Source organism: Cinclus cinclus, chromosome 1 (assembly GCF_963662255.1).
Source record: "Cinclus cinclus chromosome 1, bCinCin1.1, whole genome shotgun sequence".
Classification (NCBI taxonomy): Eukaryota; Metazoa; Chordata; class Aves; order Passeriformes; family Cinclidae; genus Cinclus; species Cinclus cinclus.
In genome coordinates, this window is record NC_085046.1 from 75,759,134 (window position 1) to 75,781,421 (window position 22,288).

The 22,288-nt window shown below is 37.3% G+C and overlaps 1 protein-coding gene across 2 annotated transcripts in view; it reads left to right on the forward strand.

Moving 5' to 3' along the window:
- The window catches only part of CDH12 (cadherin 12), a 150,739-nt gene that overhangs the window by 95,051 nt on the left and 33,400 nt on the right, over nucleotides 1-22,288 (forward strand). For both annotated transcript variants that reach the window (XM_062499222.1, XM_062499309.1), the window contains 2 exons: nucleotides 7,181-7,368; nucleotides 17,182-17,435. In XM_062499222.1, coding sequence (XP_062355206.1) covers nucleotides 7,181-7,368; nucleotides 17,182-17,435 — 442 coding nt within the window. The remainder of the gene's footprint in view (nucleotides 1-7,180; nucleotides 7,369-17,181; nucleotides 17,436-22,288) is intronic.

Genomic DNA, 22,288 nt, shown 5'->3' on the forward strand with positions numbered 1-22,288 from the left:
ATATATTTTTAAGTTTTTTTTTCTTGAATTCATGACAATTATTTTATTCTTGGTGGCTTCTATGGAGAATTCATTGAATTTGTAAATGTGATTGCCTAGTGCTCACAAGAGAAGGACCTGTAATTAAGCACTCACTACTTTTGCATTTCATTGCAAAATGAGCAGTATTTATAGAGAGTGCTTACTTTAAACACTTAAACTGTAAAATGTAAACATCACTTGTAATAAGTTGATCATACTTGCTAAAAAGTATTAGAGAATACAAATGCAAAACATGCAATTTCTATCCTATTGTATCACTATTTTCATATCTATACCACACACTGAATCACAAGCATTTAAGAAAACTGCATAAAGTAAACCAGAACTTGAAACAAAGTATAGTAAACTATTATGAACTTGTCCTTGATGATTTCACAATTTCATCTTTAAAAGTAATAATTTTTGGCCACCTCAGCCTGTGCCTCCATGGGGAAAAAAATGATATGGAGAGTAGGGGGAAAAAATTGCATGAAATGTATCCAATGACTATATAAAAATCAAGTCTTCACAAGGAGTTTTTTGAGTAATACAGATGTTAAGCATGCATTGTTTAGGTGATTTTAGGGATACAGGTGTGATTTGGAGGACTTAAGAACCTAATTCCTTAGTTGATGGTCAGAAAAATTATTCTTCCAATACAGATGATTTAGAGAACCTGGCTTAGATCCTAAAGTAAATGGTTTGACCATATTCTTAAGAGTGAATGAATTGTAGTAAACGTTGTGCTATTATATCTTGTGCCAGAGTGATAAAGAAATTATGAAAAGGCTCCAGCAAGATATTAAAGAAGCAGGGATGTTAAGCAGAGCATTACAAACTCTGTGCCCCATCCTTGAAAATGTACTTTTTATCTTGTTAATGTTTCTCATGTGCCTTTCAATTTAAATTTTATAGGGGGAATATGTATATTGATTTCCTTCATGGTAACAGTGTCATCACCAGAATATTACCAACCAACCTACCTGATAAGTTACATGCTACGTGGGATTCTGAAAAAGGAAAGGCATCTTCTCCTGAAAACCTTTTTCTATCTATTAGTTATGCTACACATTGATAATTCTTTATAACCACTGTGTAATTTACATACAAAAAAATTGATTCAAGCTTTTGTACTATACCCCCCAATTTTATTTGGTATTAATTTCTAAGTAGTAGACTGAATATTAGCAGAAAAAAATCTTCATTGGTTATGATACATAATGAAACTGATCATGTGGAACTGGTTTTCCACATAAGCCCTCAGAGTTACAGAAAGCTACACTGTCTAACACATCAATACATTGGCAAAATCAGATTTTTCATAAAAAGAAGTGATAAAGCTGGGATTTTTTTGTATACAACAATAACATCAGGATTAAAGCAATTACTCAGGAATTTGATTAGTTCTCCTCAGACGATCAGAGTATGGAAACTCCATATTGTCTAGCAGAAACTATTCTTTATAAATTTGAGGAATTTCTAGAACTGAGCATTTTCTTTCCCTCTTAGTAAAACTATGCTACACACAAAGATGATTTAAGATCTTCAAAGAAGATTAAGTATTATCTGTGCCTCAGTATTAGGACACACATCGGAGTGTGTATAGTTCTAAACAACTGCTTCTATAATTATTTCTACATTATGCGTTTAAAAAGAGTATACTCTCTTGTTGCAACAAATATTGTCTATGCAACAACCAGCACACTTTGGAGGAAAAGATGTGGGATTGACTGTCTTGAGATAATAAAAGTGAACGGGCATTTCCCATTTCCTGAACCTTTGCTTCAAAAAGAGGGATATTAATGTCTGTGGAAATATTCTCTGACATGCAATGGGGAGGTTTATTTTTAGAAAGCTATATGACAACAACACTTTTTCAGTAGGAAAAAAAAACCCCAGCAAATTATTATACTGAATATTTCAGTATACAAAAATTATACCAGTATAATGAACATAATTTTCCCTTTAGGGAGGTGGAAGGAGAATGGCTTCAAAAACACAGTCTGCTAGCTCACCTCAGGGGGTGATAGAGTTCTGGCTCAGGAACTGCCCGCTCTGGGGAAGCTCCAGCATGTGGATTATCGTTAACTAGGGTAGGATCAAACTCAAAATGTTTTTGTTTTTTTTCTTTTTGTTTCTGCTCATTTTCCCTTAAGGTGCTGGTGATCCTTGGACATTCACAATCTCTGCCACACTGGGAAATGCATTTTTCTAAGTGTGGACTTTGGAATCCACAGAAGAGAACCAGAAATTTTACAGCGTACTTATGTTATATATAATGAGGCCATAAACCCTCACTCAGAGCAGTGGGTTAAAGACTGGAAGGAGCCTCTCCATAACTGAAGTTTTACAAGCCCATCCCAGATCATGCATGACCTGCATCAGGCACATGGTGACAAAGCCTGGCTTTTTTTCCACACATAATGTCCCAGCCCCTCTGCAGGGCACAAAGCCACATCCAGGAAAGTCATGAATGCATCTCACCGCTGTGCTGAATCACATTTTCCCAGTTTTAGGAGAATATGCATCAGATGCTGCTATTTATTAGGCTGGTTAGCTGTAGCTGATGCAGCAGGTTTAATATATTGAGTATATGCTTATGTATTTACATTATACTTTCCTTTGGCTATTACACCCTATTTAAAACACCAGTGAGAAAATATGAACTGTTGTCTTATGATTCTCCCTAAATAGACATAAATCAATGTCTTTGCAACCTGGGTCTGGATAAAAATTAAAATGCCTTGGTAACTTAATTTAACAAGAATATTACAATACCCTGTCTCTTGGGTTTCGGTTTTGTTGTTTGGGTTTTTTTTTTTGTTTGTTTGTTTTGTTTTGTTGGTTGGGTTTTGCTCTTTTTTTTCTGAGAAAACATTAAAAATTAAGAAGAAAGAGAGATCAATTCTTCTATTTCAGTGTTTTTGCCTTTAAGAATCATGCTATCATGATCCACTGCAATGCATTACTTTGGTAACTGCCAGAAATCCTGAAAAATTATAGACAAAGAAAATTCAGGAGAGGAGAATCTTGCACAGTACAAGTATGGTGACAGTTTAGAAAAAAATGTTTGAATAACATTTACAGCTGTTTGATTGAAGGCCATTATGCATTTAGCTTAAGTCCTTTTATGCTAACCTGGGTTATTTCTTAATGGTTGTTTTACTGATAAGAAGTAATGATGGTGCTATTCCTATCAGACCTGAAAAGTTTTTAGTAAATGATGGTGTAATCTTCAAGTATGGAGAAATAAAAACAAAACCTCTTTATAAGTAGAAAATAAACAAAAAAGCACCTAACCTCTTTGTAAGTAAAAATCAAACCCCAGAACAGCTTTCGAGCCTTACAAACTAAAACTAATCTAATCATGTCAGAGGAACTGTAAATGTGTGCTGTATTTCAGTCAATATGACTGATTACCTGTCACTTACTCAGCTCTGATTTTTTTCCTACTGCGCACTTTGGAATCATCTTTGTTTTAGAAACTCAGAGGCAGCGCGTATGAATTGTTAGCTCACATCTCCCTCATTTTCCTGAATGATTTTGGGGCCAAGTTATTAGCCCTGTCAGTTATTTCAGCTTAAAAGCTTCAACAGCCTCATCATTCATTTATTTTTATCATCCTCACTGATGCTGCTCAACGTGGAACAAAAAGACCTGACCAAGAAATATTTATTGCTACCAGCTTTCCTACACATTAAAATAACCCGACTTGCATGCAATATATGTGACTAAAATCAGCAAAGGGGGGAGCTAGTTGCAGAGTCCAGTTTTGTACTGCACTTTGAGGAAAGTGATGGCTTTCTCCTCTGGGACATCCCAAAAGACAGGAGCAAACTTAGAAAACACATTTAGAAGAGATTTATGCAAGTAGAAGAAAGACTTCTGTTGTCAGAGAAGTCACATCAACAACATTTGACAGAATTATTTGTGCAGTGTAACCAGCTGCTGCATAAGTTTGTCTGAGGTTCTTGTTCCATCATTTCTGGAAGCTGAAGAGAACAAGGTTTTCAGGAGCTTTGGCAGTAAAAGGCTATTACTCAGGCCTGTTTCAATATACCTCTATAGCAAATGGAGGTGCTAGTGTATACAGGCAAACTGGACAATAAAAAATGAATAATGCTAAACTGTCACAGCAAGTCCACAGCAAGAAGTAATGTCTGCTGGAAACAAAAAAAATAAAATCTACAAAACTCTTTTTCTATGTCATTTGATGTATAGTTTATATTGATCATTTCAAATGTCCTTCCTACAAAGACTGAGCCTGTCTGAGTTCAAGAAGTGTTTGGACAGCACTCTCAGGCATATGGTGTGGTTCTCAGGGTGTCCTGTGCAGGGTCAGGAGTTGCAGCCAGTGCTCCTGATGGGGCCCTTTCAGCTAAACATATTCTATGATTCTAGGATTCTATTACTTGAGGGAGGGGAAGAAAGGAATGAGGGTGGTTTCATGCTATATATTATATTCTCTTTAAGTTTTTCTGCAAGCTGGCAGCAATATACATTATTTGCTTTCATTTATTTTATTCTGAAAACAAGCTGTCACAGTAGAACAGATTCCATATGCTGTGAAGATAACGTTACAGGAGGACAATGGAACTGTAATTACATACTACATCTTCAGAAATCTGACTCTTGCAGGGTTGAAAATTGCTTCAGAGTTTCAAATTAGTCTGGATGATCCCATTTTTATTGCTGTTGAATTTCTGGAAATTCTGAAATTCCAAGTCACTGAAAATAACTGATAAAAGCCTGAACAATGAAAAATTAGTAACTTAATCTTTCTTTGACTTCGTCCAAGTCCCATATGCTTTTCAGCCAGGTACAGTATTTTATACGGAAATTTTGATTTTAATGAATCTGAGTGATCTTCAGATCTATAAAAATAGATCAATTTGTTTAACATGGAAAAATCTGTGATCATATTATATTTAAGTTTCACTAAAACTGTAGATATAAACAGGAATTGCTTCAGCAATGACTTCTGTTATCTGATATAAATACCTGTAAAAATGCTGAACATCAGGCCTAGGACTATGTTGTGGAAGCTTAGTATAAGATCCAAGTGTAGGTAAAGGCTTTTTTGGTCTCTTTTTTGTTTAACTTGCGCAGCAAAGACCCAGTAATACACATGTTAGCAGCTGACATTAAACAATAGGAGGATTTGTGGCTGTATCATGAATACCATGTTAAAAATTTCTTCTATACTCAAAATCACTGAAATACAGCTAAGAAATATCCGAGACTATCTTGTCATGACACCATTTCGTGTTATAATAATCCTTTCCTGCTGTTAGAAGAGCACTAAGAAGTACAGCTTCCTTTAGTATGTTCCCTTGGAAAGAAAAGTAGGGAAATGATAATTTCTCAGTGTTTAGTAGCTCAGTCAGTGGGTAATACAAACCTGCACACTGTGATGTCCAGAAGTGAATGCTGGCACAAGATGACTTTACTTATGGGGATTTTTCTCTAACAAAAAAGGCAAATTCTGCCTTCTGGTATACATTGCATACTGACGGGCAGAGGGAGAAAGCAAACAAAGGACATTTTTTCCATGGCAATCAGACAATAATACAGGTACCATAGCAAAATGAATAGCTCAAAAGAGACTGAGCTTTTTCTTAATCCAGCAGTGCTAATATCATTTCTTCGTCACCTGAAAAGATTGTAAAGGTGAAAAAGCTGACACAGCATGCATTGTAAGGAGATAACAACAGGGAGCAGCATCTGCTGTTTAATTCAGTTGTTGAATGTGAAAGTCACCTATCCTGCTGTTCCATAATATACAGCTTCTCAGAGCCTCATTCTGTGATGTGTGGCTGGACCACTGCCAGGTGGAAATCTCTGAGACATCCCCCTAATGTCCCTCCCAGGAGTCACAGTTGCCTGTACCTGCTATGCTGTTAAGAAAGAGGTACAAATTTCCCCCTACATGTCACACGTAGAAGAATCAAACAGACCTTGCCGATGTTTTCTGAAGGGACTGCTCTGTGAGAGCTGTGGAACATTGACCTGGGAAAACAAAATGGACCAAGGGAAATAAAATGATGGGGCTAATTTTGTTGAGGGACAGGATGAAGTGAATCAAACATCTTGGGCTCAAAACCAATTCCAAAAGCTGCTGGCAGTTTTGACAGCAGAGACTGCTACGCCAAGAAAGGCGAGCTCTGCCTGCCCACTGTAAATACTGGTCATGGAGGTGTTCACCGGCAGCTGAGCCAAGGAACAACTCCAGCAAGAAGTGCAGCTGAACAGGGAATACAGGTGCTTCAGGAGTAGTGAAATAAGTCAGGGCACCATGTTACAAGCCCTGCTGCTAATGCTCTTGCTAAAATCAGGGCTGCCTCAGAGTACGTTGGACTTTTTCATTTAGCTTTATTAACTATTACGTCCAGCATTTTCCAACACAGCAGTTCCCCTGAATGAAACTATTTTCTCTTCATATGTCAGTTGCAATGCTTATTTTAAAATGGTTCAAATTATTTTGGTTGTTTGTTTTTATTTTTTTAAATTAAAATTTGTAGTAAATAACCTGAAAGTAAAGGTGTTCAAAGTTAAAAATTGTTTAGCTCTGAAATTTTAATAAGAGCACCCTCTGGTGGCTCATGTATGAACAATATCTCTTTCAAATGGAGCTGTACATCTATTTATAATACTGAATTTTAAATAAATGGGTGGAAACTTTTCCCAGTGAATTCTTCCTTTCAAGCAATGTGAAAGTTATAAATATATTTTCTACAAAAACAAACAAAACCAAACCAAACAACAACAACAAACAAAAAAAAACAAACAAAACCCCCAAAAACCCAAAAAACAAACAGAAGGAGGAAAGAACTTATAAACTATGTACTATCTGTAAGTACAATTTAATTCTAGAAAGAGTCAGTCATATGTGAAAAATTAAAGATAGAAATATAGATAGATATCTCAAGAGATATAGATGCTAAGGCCTTTACTGACAAAATGGACAAAATCTAGAATCGAGGGGAAGTCAATAGATAAACTGGACTGTATTTTTCACAACCTTTGTTGTTTTCATCTCCTAATTTTAATTAGATTATTTAAGTCTTTTTATTTTGCACAGGCTTCATGATTTTAATCAGAAATACCTGTGTTAATTACTGAGAAATCCCAAGAATGACTGTCTACCACTTTGTCACAGGTATCTTCCATTTAAAAGTACCTGAGACCTCTCATGTTGGTTCTGCTATTGGACGGATCAGAGCTGTGGACCCTGATTTTGGGAAAAATGCAGAAATTGAGTACAACATAGTTCCAGGAGATGGAGGAAACTTGTTTGACATCACGACAGATGAGTACACCCAGGAAGGAGTCATTAAACTGAAAAAGGTATGTCGCACCGACGGGTGGCTTTGCCTATGACTCAGATCGTAAAATAGGTAAAGAAATGAAACGTTTTGCAATTTTATGTCATAAGTAGCTCACAGTAATAGTGCTACGTAAGTAGCTTATATCCCTATTTGAATCCACAGTTGCGATCTTCATTTTAAAAGCCATTGCATTTGAGTTGATAATTTAGCATACAATCAGGTATGACATTTCATAAATAATGTCATGGTGAAGAAGTAATTCTAATTTCTAGAAAGTACAATTTTTCTTTTATGGGAAGTTTTCTACCTAAAACCATGCAAAAAACATTTTAGATCAGAGCATGGAATGAATGAGTTATATTTTATGTTAGATAAAATGTAGTACATTTTCACTTATAAGCATTTTATTTTGAAAATTTTGACTTTGTGTTTGCTATTTTAATAATGAATAATTATAAAGTACTATGGTGGACACAGTTTTTATTCAGGGCAGGAAGAGTCCCAAATGGTTGCAAATAGCCATGTCCTATTTCCAGTCTCGTAATAGAGTACCAAGTAGCTGGTTATTAGATACTCATGCAGGGAAATACACTACATCTCAGTCATTGATGTTGCTTTAGTGCAGTAGAATAAACTCAAGATTACTCAATTTATGAATTTCAAAGATGGAAATGGTGCATTTAATTTAGACTTTAGTGATTAAAGCACTCAATAGGAGAAATCCAAAACAGAGATTTTGGGCACATTTTAACCAGTTATTTTAACATCACATTTTAAGCAGTTATTATTTTCTGGGCCCAGGCATTTACATATGCACCAACAATCAACTTGTTCGCTAGAAAGAAATCTGAACCACAGGACATTTTGGAAGGCAAAATGGAATTTGGAAGGCTATATGTTTTATAGGCAGCTCAGGCTAGTAGGTGTAAAGTTTGTAAAAAAACAATTAGCTGGACACTTCACAAGGGTCTGGGAAGGAAAGCATTCTGGACATGTATGTTAAGATAAGCTTTAGGAAAAATGAAGCTTTAATTCTAAGCAAATTTAGAATGTAGGTGCTTAACTTCCCTTGAATCTGACCGTAGATCTATATTTGCATTATATCCATTCTAATAATGGAAGTGCTGGCTTCAACCTTCTGACCTGGGAAATAGTAAATTATCCATTGGTGCATTAAAGGATAGGTTATGTCAAGCCACTGACATTTTTGCTAGTTTTTATGACATAAAATGGAAGCCACCATACTCACAGGAAGTAATTTGTCAATAAGACAAATTGACCTCTTTGACCTCTTCACACCCCCCTTCTTTTCTGACTAAAGGTTTGAGTGTTCTGTTTCCTCCTAATGGGAATTTGTAGACTTTGTTTCATTTTTAAAACCCTTCTGGTCACCTTTTTCTCTCCATGCAGATGACTCATAAATGGGTCCATCTGGAGATGTCAGACTGTGTAGCTGCATACCCCTCCATATGCACTGCCAGTAAGAAATTAAAAACCATTAAAATTAATATTTGATCATAAAGAGCAGCTTCCTCTGCACTTCTTGCTTTTAGACACACAGAAATAGAATTTTCCATACTTGTGGTCAAGTGTATTTTTGACGGGATGGGTGAGGATGGAGAGGAGGTGGGGTGGCTCTGTGCATTGGGGAATCTCTTGACACAAAAGAATTTGAGGTTGATGGTGATGAGGTTTCGTGCTTATGAGTAAGGATCAGGGGGAAGGCCAACAAGGCAGACATCCTGGTGGGAGTCTATTATAGGCCACCCAGCCAGGATGAAGAGGTGGATATATTATTCTATAAGCAGCTGGAGGATGTTTCAAGATCACCAGCCAGGTGTAGAGCTCCTCTAGCCCTTCTGCTTACAGACAGAGAAGGGTCTGTGGGAGATGCAGTGGTCAGAGGCCGTCTGGGGTACAGTGATCATAAAATAATAGTTTTCAATATTTGGTGAAACAAGGACAGGCATCAACAAAACACCTACACTGGGCTCCTGGAAGGCAAACCAGCCTAATCAAGATGGTGATCAGAGAGTACCTTGGGAAACAGCCCTTAAAAACAAAGGGGTCTGAGAAGAATAGACTTCAAGAAAGAAATAAATCATGCTTCAAGAAAGAAATCTTGAAGATGCAGGAGCAGGCTATCCTTTTGTGTCAAAAGATGAGCTAGTAGGAAAAAAACAATTGACCTGTCTGGGCAGGGAGCTTTTGAAGAAACTAAGGAGAAAAAAGAGGGTATATAATCTGGAAAAGGGGGCAGGCAACTCAGGAAATGTTTAAAGATGTCATTAGGGCATGCAAAAAGAAAATTAGAGCGGTGAAAGAAAAAATAAAATTGACATGACCACTTCTATATCCAGCTACTTTAGAGTTGGCTATTGTGTTTAGTCTTTCCAGCACAAAAGATAGGGCATAAACTGAACTAGGGAGCTTTGACAACATCAGAACAATGTTGCCTAATATAAATTGTAGATCTCCATCACTGAATATTGGGAAAAAACTGTAATCCCAATCCCTTCCTAATCTTCATCACAGTGAGAGGGACAGTGAGAGAATGTGAAGATCAGGAAATGTCAGCTTTGTTCTATGCAAACATAGAACAATGTGGAAGTGGAGTGGAAAGAGTGGAGTGTGGAAAGAAGATAAAGCAAACACTCAGGGCCTTCAGCAAAGTATGCCTTTAAACTGACCCTATACTTTGTTTTTTGCAAAACTTTTCTCAGGAAAAAGATCCCTTTCACAAGATTTTAAATAATTCAGGTATTTTACACCATTTTGGAATCATCCAAAAATCCATCCACTTAGGTTCTTTGCTAGATTCCAGGTTAAAAAAAAAAAGAACAATATAGATTCTTAAAGATATTGTTCACTCAGTTGTCTTTTTATATCCTTACACTTATAGTAATATAAATGTGTTTTCATGGGTTGCAGATTTCAGATTACAGAAGTGCTTGACACAATTCTATAGATACCTATTAAAATGCATACTACTTGTACAGTACAAGCCTATAACAGCATTATTCATTTGCCTTCAGAGAAGCAATTTTACATTGAAAGATGTTCAAAACATTGATTTGACCTTGTGGGATTATGCAAATATTTAGTATGTATTGAAGTATTTTTTAAAATGAAAGTGGGTGAATGAATAAGATTGACACATTCACATTAAATTCAATTAAATTCAATTATAAATAATAAATAGTGAAAGCTACTAAAAAAAAGGTGGTATATCAATATATATATATATAAACAGGTTTGCACTTTCTTCTCTATTATAGCATATTCTGGTGCTGTAAGTGTTACAGTAATTCAGTGCTGAGCAAATTCAAAACCATTTATAAAATTTGCTTTTGTTCTCCCTGGAAAATTTCTTGCAGCCAGCAGCTGTCCACCACTGCATAGACTCTTTTTTGGTCTGCTGTTATGCAGAAAAAAATTGAGAGATTTCTATATAAAAATTGATGAAAATTAAACCTTCTTGGACTACCTTTATTTTTGGTGGAAAATACATTTGATGAGAAAAAAATTGCATAGGCTAAACTGTTCCTTTTAGCACCCTAAGTGTGTTATGGATGCAGAAGGCCATTCTCTGCTTCAGGGATGCTAAATGGGTGAGAACAGCAACAGATGGACAAGTTTCAGATCGTAAATATTCTGCTTTGGTTTTTCCTTTATTTTTGTGCTTTGATCCTATGTAAGTCTGATTACTACTACTTTTGTGCTAATTACATAAAGAAAAAGTGAAACAGCTTTTCTTATATTCTGCTAAATAAATCATCCAAATGCCATCTAGCACCACTGTGTGGTTAGTACTGTAATATTCTTTTCCTCACAAAATAAAAAAGAAAGGAAAATAGTATCCCTAAAGGGGGGAAGGGGGGGTGGGGGGAGGAGGGGAAACGGTAGACTTGTCTTAAAGTAGTGCTCTACAGAGTTCTCTGTAAGAGTCAGAAACACTACTATAGATTAGAATAGAATATAGTTAGTTATAGAATTATAATTCCCTCCCTTGTCTAGTGTTGTTTAATGTAGTGCTTATTGCATTTGGTATTTAGATAGTATCTTCTATTGTACCTGAATCTTCAGCGAACTACAGTAGGTGTAAGGTATAAGACACATGGTGACAGAAGGGGCCATCCCCTTCACGCCAGAGCATAGTGGCCTCAGATATGTCAGGAAAGGGACTGATTTTGGAATCTTTAATGACCAGACACAACAGTAAAGGAAAACGGGAGATTCCAACCTTCTCTGAAAAAAATGTAATTAAATTTATTAAACCAAGGATGAGTTTACATGATAAATCCATTATGTGCAGAAGCCTTTTAATTGGCTCAGCATGTGCTAATCCAGAAACTGAACAGGTTTCAGGCTCTGAACTTGTTCTGCTTGAAGATATCACTTTACTAATTTGTGCAGTGTTTCATTGAAACTTTGGAAATCAACTGTTTCTAGGCTTCACCTGTTGTGGTCCTACCCTGCTCCACTAAACTGAGTCAACTTCTCCACACGGTTCAGTGGAAGCTCAAGGGACAATCACATCTTGTTTTTTGTTAAATTGTGCACCAGTACTCAAACTAACTGATTAGATGACAAAAGCTGTGGCCATAAAATCCCAAAATGTCACAGCACTGCACAGTGAGAAACAGCAACTTTAGTGATGATAAGGTAGATGAAACTGGGGGACGATTAACAGAACCAGAAGCTGCAGCAAAGTATTAGGAGTGTGTGCTTCCTTTTAACTTCAAGAGGCACTTTTTAGAAGCATTTAAATGCAGTCAGCATGTAGTGCTTTGAGTGCTGACTAAACTCAGTTGTGCTGCCTGTGGGACAGCCCATGTGTGTGTGTGTATGTATGTATGTATCTCTGGGATGTTGCTGCAATATAAGAGCAGTCTGAGAACACCTGTACCACACAAGAGTGAGCATACAGCAGACTTCTGAAATCCTTCAGTGAGAACTGCATTAAAATTATTCCTTGCTTTACTACCAAAACGGCTACAGACTGCTCACCACACCCCACCACACCCATTCTTTCTCCAAAGGCAGAGAGTTTCCTCTGCGAGTGTGAGGACAGGCACTGTCTGTTAATCTGTAATCATAATTCATGAGTTTGTGGAAGTGAGAATAGTGGCCGTGCATTTTGAGCAGGTGATATTAAAGTCCTTCAGTATAGGCAGAAAGTGGTGAGCTGTGTGCGGATACAATCACAAAGAACAACAGGAAAAGCAAGGAAAAGGGGTAGTTCAGTCTTTGTAGTTTGTGGATAGAACTGTTTGATTTGGTTTTCCCTGGAACAGGGAAAGACACCTTCAGAAATGAGTGAGATGCTTGAGAGTAGGAAACAACAGAACCCCTGACACTGGTCAGCTTCTCCCCTTCTCTAGATACAGAACAGACATATATTTTGCCCACTTTCCATCAAATCTTGAAATACTCACTACAGATCTCATTTTTTACTGTCCATTCTCAACTCTAACTAATGAATGCTCCTGGTTGATCTAGAGCTTACTTTACCAAACCTGCCCTGTAATACCAGTCATTTCCATATTTGGAATCTAATGCAGAAGTCCAGTTACTGAAACTTAACTGCTCATACAGAAAAAGTGTCAGTGCACAGCAAATCGTCTTATGCCAGTATTTCACAAAATGCACAGGTGCTCAAGCCGTTTGAAGGGAAAAGTGTTTCTGGCTTTTGAGACCAGCACATGTGATCCAGAGCTAGTCTGCAATTGCACAGTACTAGTATGAACTCAAGCCTAAGTTATTCTACAGTTCCTGTCAACCTAGTCCTACTATCCATAACTATCTATATATCCCGGGGCTTAAAATCTCATCCCAAAATATAGCTTTTCCATCATTGTAGGTGAAAGCCTCTATCAGAAACAATACTCTTGTATTTCTTATGTGTAGATAAACAAAAATTTCTCGAGTTACCAATTTTGCCTCTTTGTGATGCAGAACAAAGTGACAGGGTAATTATATCTTTCAGACCACTTTTTTTTTTTCTTTCAGTTCTTTAATTCTCCCTCTATTTCACACTAATGTAAAATTTTGGATACGGATGCATCTATATAACAGCATTTCTTAAATTCTGCCTTGAATCTGGAAGACAGTAATATTTCAAAGTAGGTTTATTTCTAATACAGAGCTGTTTTTGTGCTGTCCTAGTAATACTAAATAAGTCCATTCATGGTACTTACAGAGTTGCATGGTAAACTGATTTGTCAGTGTGTATTTGATTTGGGGACTTGGAGAATGGCTTTGCAGTGCACGGGTGTGTATATGCTGATAGCACTTTACTAGGCAATTATATAGAGCAGCTTGTAACCTCAACATAGGAAAAGACAGATGAGGACAAGTTTAGGGGGCCAAATACATCTGTTCTGTTACTGGTACTTAGAATATAAATTAGAAACACTCAGTTATTGAATAGTTCACAGTTAATAAGACATCACCTTAACATCAGCAAAATGCTGTTTACTGAACAAAAAAACCCCAAATATCTGCAAAGCCTTATTCAAACTTACCTTCTGTGTCCAATTACTTTTATAGAATAAATAAATATTTATCTTGCTTAATAAAAAAAAATCTAGGAAGTAATCTCATTAAAATATTATTAATTGAAAGACATCTCAAAAACCTTACAGGGATCGTTTGGGTTTTTTTGGTACAGTTCAAACATTCTACAGTTTGTATTTCTAGCAGCATTCCAGATTCAAAACAAAAATGGGGCTGAGCACCCTCAGACAGCTATTATACAACAGCAAAACAGTAATGTTTTGTTTTGTTTTGGTTTGGTTTGGTTTGGTTTGTTTGTTTTTTTTAATAGAGATAAACTATTTTGTGGACCACTTTTCCTTGATAGATTTTAGTGTTATGTACTAAAAATTAAAAATAAAATAAAGTGTATTTTTAATGTGATAAAAACAAAAAATACAAAAATCCAAAAGGTTTTGCCTGGGATCTATGCAGGCATTCAACTCTACTGTTTTTAGGCAGACTCTGGACAATTTGGACATATGCCTAAACTTTAAATTGTCAATGCTATCTATATGACTCAACTGTTCAAACATGGAAAAAACAGAACTGATCTGGAGATTGCAACATGCAGTCCTCATACACACAAGATAATAAAGCCATACTCTTGTTACATGATATATGTTGTACAAAACCTTTTTTCTGTTTGAAATTAAGTCCTAAGTTTACAACTTGCAACATTTCCCAACTCTCCATATGCATTTCAGTTGCAGTTTAGCCTCACTTAGGCTAAAGGCTAATTTCTGCTGTTTTGTAGGAGTCTGACACTGATTTCTTTCTCTCGTGATGGCTCATCATTTTCCGCCTGTCTTTTCTTATTTTGACTGCCATCTGTGCTTTGCACTGGCCCCATAACCCCTAACTATATTTATCATCAAACCCATAGAAGGACAGAAAGAGAGAATGACTTGCTTTGAGGTTACAGTGAAAAAATTTTATCCTTTCTTGGAATCACACTGTCTACTTAAAAATACGCTTTATATTTCTCCATAATGCTGGGGGTAGAGAAGTTATGCAGCCACTTTGTCAGCTTCCTGGGTACCTGTGCAGTGAAATATGCCAGTATGAACATACCAAAAGACAGAACTGTTTGAAATCTTACCACTTTCTGTTCCCCTTGCATCATGAAATGTGACTGCGCACTGGCCATGTGCCATGATCTGATCTAAGTACCTTGAAGGGTAATTTGGTTAAAGACAGCCTGCAAAGATTGTATGAATTATGGCTCTCTCCATTAATACGTCTCTTTGCAAATATACTGATGCAAATATACTATTACAGGAACCAATCTGAAGAGTTTTAATGTAATTTTGGTGGTATGAAAGATACATACAAGGTTATTACCCAGAATTATTACCTATGTGGAGCTTAGATTTCTTGCTTTCTCTGTCTTAATAACTTATCTTTAGCTTAACTCCTGACTTTTTCTTCACCAGACTAAGTCCTTAAACTTCATATTTCTCCATTTATTATATTTTTGAAAGTGTGTTAACAATTTATATAAATATCTGGAGAAGAGTTGGTTTTGTTTTTTATTCTTTTTGGGTAAAATTGTTTAGTCAATGCATAACAAGTGTGCAAAAGTGGCATAGAAAATGAAACCACGGTGTGGCAGCAATTTGAATAATGGAGACCAACGTGTCTATTTTTAATGAAGGAAACATCTTAGGGTTTCACCACTGGGGCATGAGATCTACCAGACTTAATTTTGTCCGTTTATCCTCAGGCTTAGTTTTGTCTTCTTTACGTCAGTTCAGTAACAAAGGTGCAGCACATAGTGGGTTTTCTGGTAATTTACTTTCAAGTCTGATTATTTCTATGGCATTGAGATTTATATGGGTAAGTTTAGGTTTAAAAAAATAGATTTTTTAAAAAATATACAAAAACAAACAAACAAAAGGAATCTAAAAAAACAAGCAAACAAAAAAACCCCTGAATATTTAGTCTGCTAAAATTATGACATCTTTCATAAGCATTTATAATCATTATTGTAGCTGTTCAGCTAATGCAAGCCAAGGTAACTCAATTGATTTTAACTATTTACATTTACACCTGTCAGTCCTCTGGTTGATTATGTCCTGTTGTGATAAGGATGGAAAACTGAAGACTTTAAATCTGTCATGGTTGTGACAACTGACTGAAAACACTGGGGAAAAAAAACAAAAACCAAACAATGACAACAACAACAACAACAACAAAACAAACATTGAAATATTCTTGTTGATATACATGTAAACCTGTTCTTTTTCCAGGTAGCATATTCTTTCCCGTAAGCAAATTTCCACCTTTACAATTATAGACAGAAACCACTAGGTGCCAGTGTTACCCAGACATCAGGAAAAGGTTTTGTTAGAAACCTTAAAAACAACATGAAAATCAATGCAGATAAACCCTTTAAATGAAAATAAAGATTCTGCATCTTTTCAACTAAATGAGACTGCATTAAGGGGTTTGAGATTATTACTTTTCTAGAAGTAAAGGCACTAAATTGATATGTGTTGATAGAAACCCGCATCAAAACAACCTGATTGCAGGATACATTCTGTCAGAACCCCACATAAGTGCACAAAAAGCTGCTGTGTCATCTTCAAGACCTTATGAATTACACCTAAGATCATAAGACAGAGCCAAAGTCGACATTTTGTGAAGTACATGCAGCTCAAACATATGGCATGGTTAGCAGTTCACTGCTAAGATTGACATTTTACAGGAAAAGCTTGTTTCAAGATCAAGTTAGAATTCATAATTCCAAGTCATACCTGAGGTTTGGTTTGACTCACTGGTATAATCAGAGTTTTCATTTGGACTCATCTTCATCACTGTCATGGTCTTCTGAAATCTTTTCCTGCTTAAATGAAAAAAAAAAAAAAAAAAAAAAAAGAGTGGGGAATCTTGTATTTAAGGAGCTGGATCAGGTAGAGACAGCTGATTGCCAGTGCATGGGAGTTGCAAATGCAAATCTATGACTAACCTGCACTCAGCTCATTTGCAAGAGTTGAATCTCACCCATTTGACTTCAGACATCTACAGTGTAACTGTTTACATCCATGCCAGTCATCCTGATTTTTTTTGATGTAGAGAAGCAGTAATTTCCTGACTGTGATTCATCTGGCCTATTTCTAAAACCACCTTAGCATGAGATGAACAGCAAAACAAACTTAAATTATTGATTAGCTCAGGAGATAAGTTTTACATTAAAGGCATCTTAAGTTTTTTCAGATTAGTCCAACCAAAATGATTTTGTGATGTCTAGATTTTAGTCAAATCTAACATTTTGCTTTTGTTCTTTCTGCAGCCATTAGACTTTGAAACAAAGAAGGCATACACCTTCAAGGTGGAGGCCTCCAATCTCCATCTTGACCATCGGTTTCACTCAGTGGGTCCATTTAAAGATACTGCCACTGTGAAGATAAATGTGTTGGACATGGATGAACCTCCAGTGTTCAGCAAGCCCATGTACACGATGGAAGTCTATGAGGATACACCCGTGGGGACCATTATAGGCGCAGTGACAGCACAGGACCTTGATGCTGGCAGCAGCTCAGTTAGGTAAGAGAGCTTTTCCTCCTTTGATAACTCTCTGACAACCAAAAGTGCTGCTGACAGTTGGATGCACTGACAAAGAACTAAGTATGAAGATATAAAGTATACCAAATCTGTCACTCTTATAGATAACTCATGCTCTGAAAAAAATATTGGAAGCAGATGCTCGTTTAGGTGAATTATCAGGAAAAATACATTGAGTGCTCACAGCTTCTTATCATGCTGATTATGTAAGTTACCACACACTGCCATGACTTCAGAGATGGTGTGTTAAGACTAAGGAATAACACGGTGTCTGGGTGTCACAACCCACTGGAAGAGGACGTGTTTTTTGCTATAAATTCTCCTCCAGGCTGAACAAAGACACATGTCAGGGAACTCTCAGGCTTTTATTGTACAATCGCTATAACTTTGACTCACAAGATGTTGGCTAACAAGCCCTTAAATTCTTATAATGTACTTCCACAAGAGTGGTAGCCCTTAATTTTGTGAGCTACACTTCAATAAGTTCCCAACTCCCACAACATGCCCTTCAAAATGTGCTGGCTCAGAAGCCACAGCACACCTCCAGAGAGAGTGAGGATGCCCAAACCATGACTTTTATAGTTAACCTGGTGCACACCTCTTACACTATGTAGATTTTTCACACTGTTTTGTTAGCACATGCACAGCCAGCACTTCTCCTGAGTTGGCAGGTGGAAGCTGAGAAGGAGTCTCAAGGTGGAGCAAGAAGTTGGCTGAGAACAGCCCAGCCCCACCTCTGCAGGATCCTCTCCTCTGATCACACCTTTCCTGTAGCAGTGCTCAGAAAGTTTGAGACGAAATGGGCTTAGGTCTGGTCCTCTACACTGGGTCTTGCACAAAAGTATCTCCAAAGCACAGTAGTGAGAAAGAAGGTTTTACCTGCGTCATCTTTTTGAGTTAGACCTCAACGTGTGACAGAACTGCCCCTTTCACAAGAACCACTTACTCTTTACATCTGGCAAAGAACAAATGATCTGATAAATAATCAGCACATGTGTCTTGGCTGAGGCTGTGGGGATGTAATTGCTGACCAACATGGCTGTGTTCAGCACAAGGAAACTCCTGCCAGGCAAGCCTCTCATTTATTGCTATAGCTTATATAGTAAAAAAGTAAATTTTAGAAATAAAAAAGGGTGAGCATCTGGTATACAAATGTAATACATTAATTTTGACAACCTATTTACAGCCACATTAGAAAGATTAAAGTGAATCAAAGTCATGTACCAATAAGGAAGATCCTTAAAGCTTAGGAGTGGTCTGAGACACAGGCAGATGTTAACACATACATACTTCCAGTATCAATTTGTACTGGGCCTGCCTGACTTCAGGAAACATTTATTCTCATATTTTCATAAGAAATATTGAACACATGATGCATGTCATCAATCTTTATATATTAATGTTTATCAAATGGGACAGGACAGGCAAATTACACTAGTGTCTACCAAGTGCATGGAAATTCATGTATATTTGATTAAAAATTGAATTCGGACTTTTTAAATCCATGTATATTAATTATGTGTATTTTTGTTCAATACTTATATTCTCAAAATATACAATAAACATGCTAGTTGTAATCATATGCAAAAATTTAACATACACTGCATTGTTAATTCACTGTTAATTTCTGCTTAAAACTATTACTACTGCTGTTTGCTTCACTTCTTTTTAATAGAATCTTCATTTTTAAAAAATACAGATATTTATTTGTTCGTAAGTCTGATACATTCCTTCTCTGAAAAAAAGATCAAAACCTTCACTAACAAAGACTGAAGTTGGAATATTTTTCCCTGGTGGTAGCCTATGAAAATAGCCCCAGTGAAGTCAATATTCTGCTGAAAACCATACAAACCATACTCTCTTGCAACCAGACAGAAAGCCTTTAATCACATTGCTAAGCAGTTTTTCATATGACAGTGGAATAATTTGGATGTATAAACAGTTTCAGTGAGTTTTTTATTTTACAAACACTCTTAGGAGACTCAAGTGCTTTTTACAGATTCTGTATCTGCAACTATGCAAGAAAAATAATTGTCTCTTGATGGTTAATCCACGTAATGTGTTCACTGGAATATTGAATCCTAAGCCACTTTATAATGTCCATGTCTATGGTTTTTAACCCTGAAATCACTACTTGAGTGTCCAAATGCCCATCTACAGTTAATACCCCTACATTTTAATCTCCCTGCTCTTCTAGCTGACCCCTTACACCAACAAACTGCCTAAGTCCTCCCAGGGTCACATTTATGAGTTGATTTGGCTGGTTCATGCCCACAGAAAAACATGAAATATGTCCCAGAATGTTCTGATGTTCTTTAGTGGTGTGACTTTTGGACACGTGTGCACCTACATGACTTACATACATAGTCCTATTTTCTACATGTGCAGTCATGTCCTGCCCCAGTACAGCAGCCCAAATGGGTTTACCCCTGTGTTGCCAGTTTGCTCTCTTCTATTGCTGTAGCTGCCACCACAGGACATTAACCACCATCCAGGAGTCAGTGCAGAGATAGAATACAGGCTACTTTTCTTATTCAGTGATACCTTGGGCTAGTTGTATGGCTTACACTTCTGCAAAGAGGCTTGACTCTTTTTTTTCTTCAGCAGCCATTGTGTAGGACTCCACACAGCAGCTTTCCATCTCCGATGGTTTCCTGCAATGCAAAAAGATACATCAGAAAATAGAGCATGGCTTCTTTTGTTTTGGGACAACCTGTTATGTGATGGTGCTTCTTGGGCAATTTGAGCCACCTTCCTCCATGTGTCCACTGTGCAATGACTATCCTCTGGATCTTTAGGAACTGTCTTGAGGTGATTTTATGATGATACATTATTTAGCAATCATCTGCTTTTGCCAGAATCAGCAGCTTTTTTTTTTTTTTTCCTCTTGAACTTTTCTGGCTTTTTTTTTTTCTCTTTTCTTTTTTTTATTTTTTTTGGCCCTTCTGGAGAGCTGGTGGGGAGAGGCTGCCCAAAATTCAAGACCTCAAAGAAGCTGAACCAACATCAGCAAGGACACTAAAACCTACCAGCTTCTCCTGCTGTGAGGAAGAGTCCGACATCAGAAAGATTCCCATTTATTCTGCCCGAGCGGCTGTGCAAACTCCTGTTCCTCCCCTTCCCTGAGACAAAAAGAGGGGCAGCCTCCATTTTTGCCTCATAGCTATGCTGTCTGGTAGGGGGTTGGGGTTATGTTTTTGAAATTTCAATATCTAGCATTTATTCAATCATTTTCTGTGCCTTGTGGGCACCTTTTTGTTTTTTTCTTTGTTAATAAACAGTTTGGGATTTTTTTTTCACTTTCACCCACTAGGACTGTGGGTGAATAGGATCCACCCAATAGGAATCATTTCTCTCATTGGCAAACAGAGTTTTCATAGCCATTCTCTTTAGAGGAAATGCTCATTCCATGGCATTTTCTCCTAAAATTTGTCCCTAAACCTAGACAAGACATTATCATTTTTTAATTTACTATTGACAGTTTCCAGAACTTCTAATTCACTCATGTATTGGATACCTTTGTCTGCAGTGATCCACTTTCCTGGGGAATTCACAAGATCTTCCTTAAATGGATATCATGACCTCATGCTTTAGAGAGGCCATCTCCAGAGACTCCAGAGCAAATTGCTCCTTATTTTCCAATTCCTCCTTCAACTTCCTCATCTCTAACAAGGGATTTTAGCTGTCATGGCTTCATGACCTTCCAATTGTTGACTGTCTGCACTGTTATCCCAGCATCACCTGGTTGGTGACTGCAGTCTTTCTGTGCTTCTCAAAGTACTGATGAGGTCAAGGAATGGGTAACTTGAGGTTCCTGTTTGATTTGTCTCACTCCTTTGAATTTCTTTGTTGAAGGGCTAGCTTTTTCATCTGGCCTCTCCTCCTCTCCTGGTTGTTCTCCTTCTCCTCTTCTCCTCCTCCTTCTTCTTCCTCTTTCCCCCCTTCTTATCAGTGATGTGGATCTGTAGCTTGCCTTATACATTATTTTGTTTCCACTACTGGTGCAAGCTGTTGCTATGGTTTGAGTCCCCATCTCAGCTGTAGTGTCCTCAAATACAGTTTGGGTTCCCACGTCAATTACAGTCCTCTGTGAGGACTGAACAGTGGCTCAGAAGGCACAGGTCAGGACCTAGCACAGGGCAAGAAGCTGCTGGCTTTCACTGGGGTGGGCAAAGAACCCTTCCATCATTGATGGGTCAGTTTCCCAGGGCTGGTCACATGTTCAGGTGTAAAGTCACAGGGAACTGGAGGTCATAACCACCCCAGGAACCTTCCCAAATCCTTCCACACACCCTGCCACCCAGGAACTAGATGTCTCAGGGCAGATTTCAATATATCCATACTTAAAGTTTGTTTTGTCTTACAACAGGATGACACCAGATTCCACAAATCCTATAGTACGCCAATAGTATTCATTAATACTATTAACAGTATTAAGCAGCTCAAATAAGGATCAGTAATAACCATGGGATTCTGCATTATCAACCCATTCACATCAATCTTGGACAGGGAGAGGGAGATGTATTTCCTCACCATCCACAGACGATAACTCCCCTCGCACAAAGCTGCCATGTCAGGGCAGAGCACAGAGCTGTTGTTGGTGCTAACATGTTCCCAGCAAACTCAGCAAAACAAAGAGATAAGGAGTGCAGCTGAGAAACCTCGTGTCCCACAAAGGAGCTTGCTACTTGATAACTGCTATTACTATAGCATGCAAAATAGATAGACAGATGGATAGACAGATAGACAGACAAAGTCAGATAGATAGATAGATAGATAGATAGATAGATAGATAGATAGATAGATAGATAGATAGAACTGCCTTTGTCATGCTC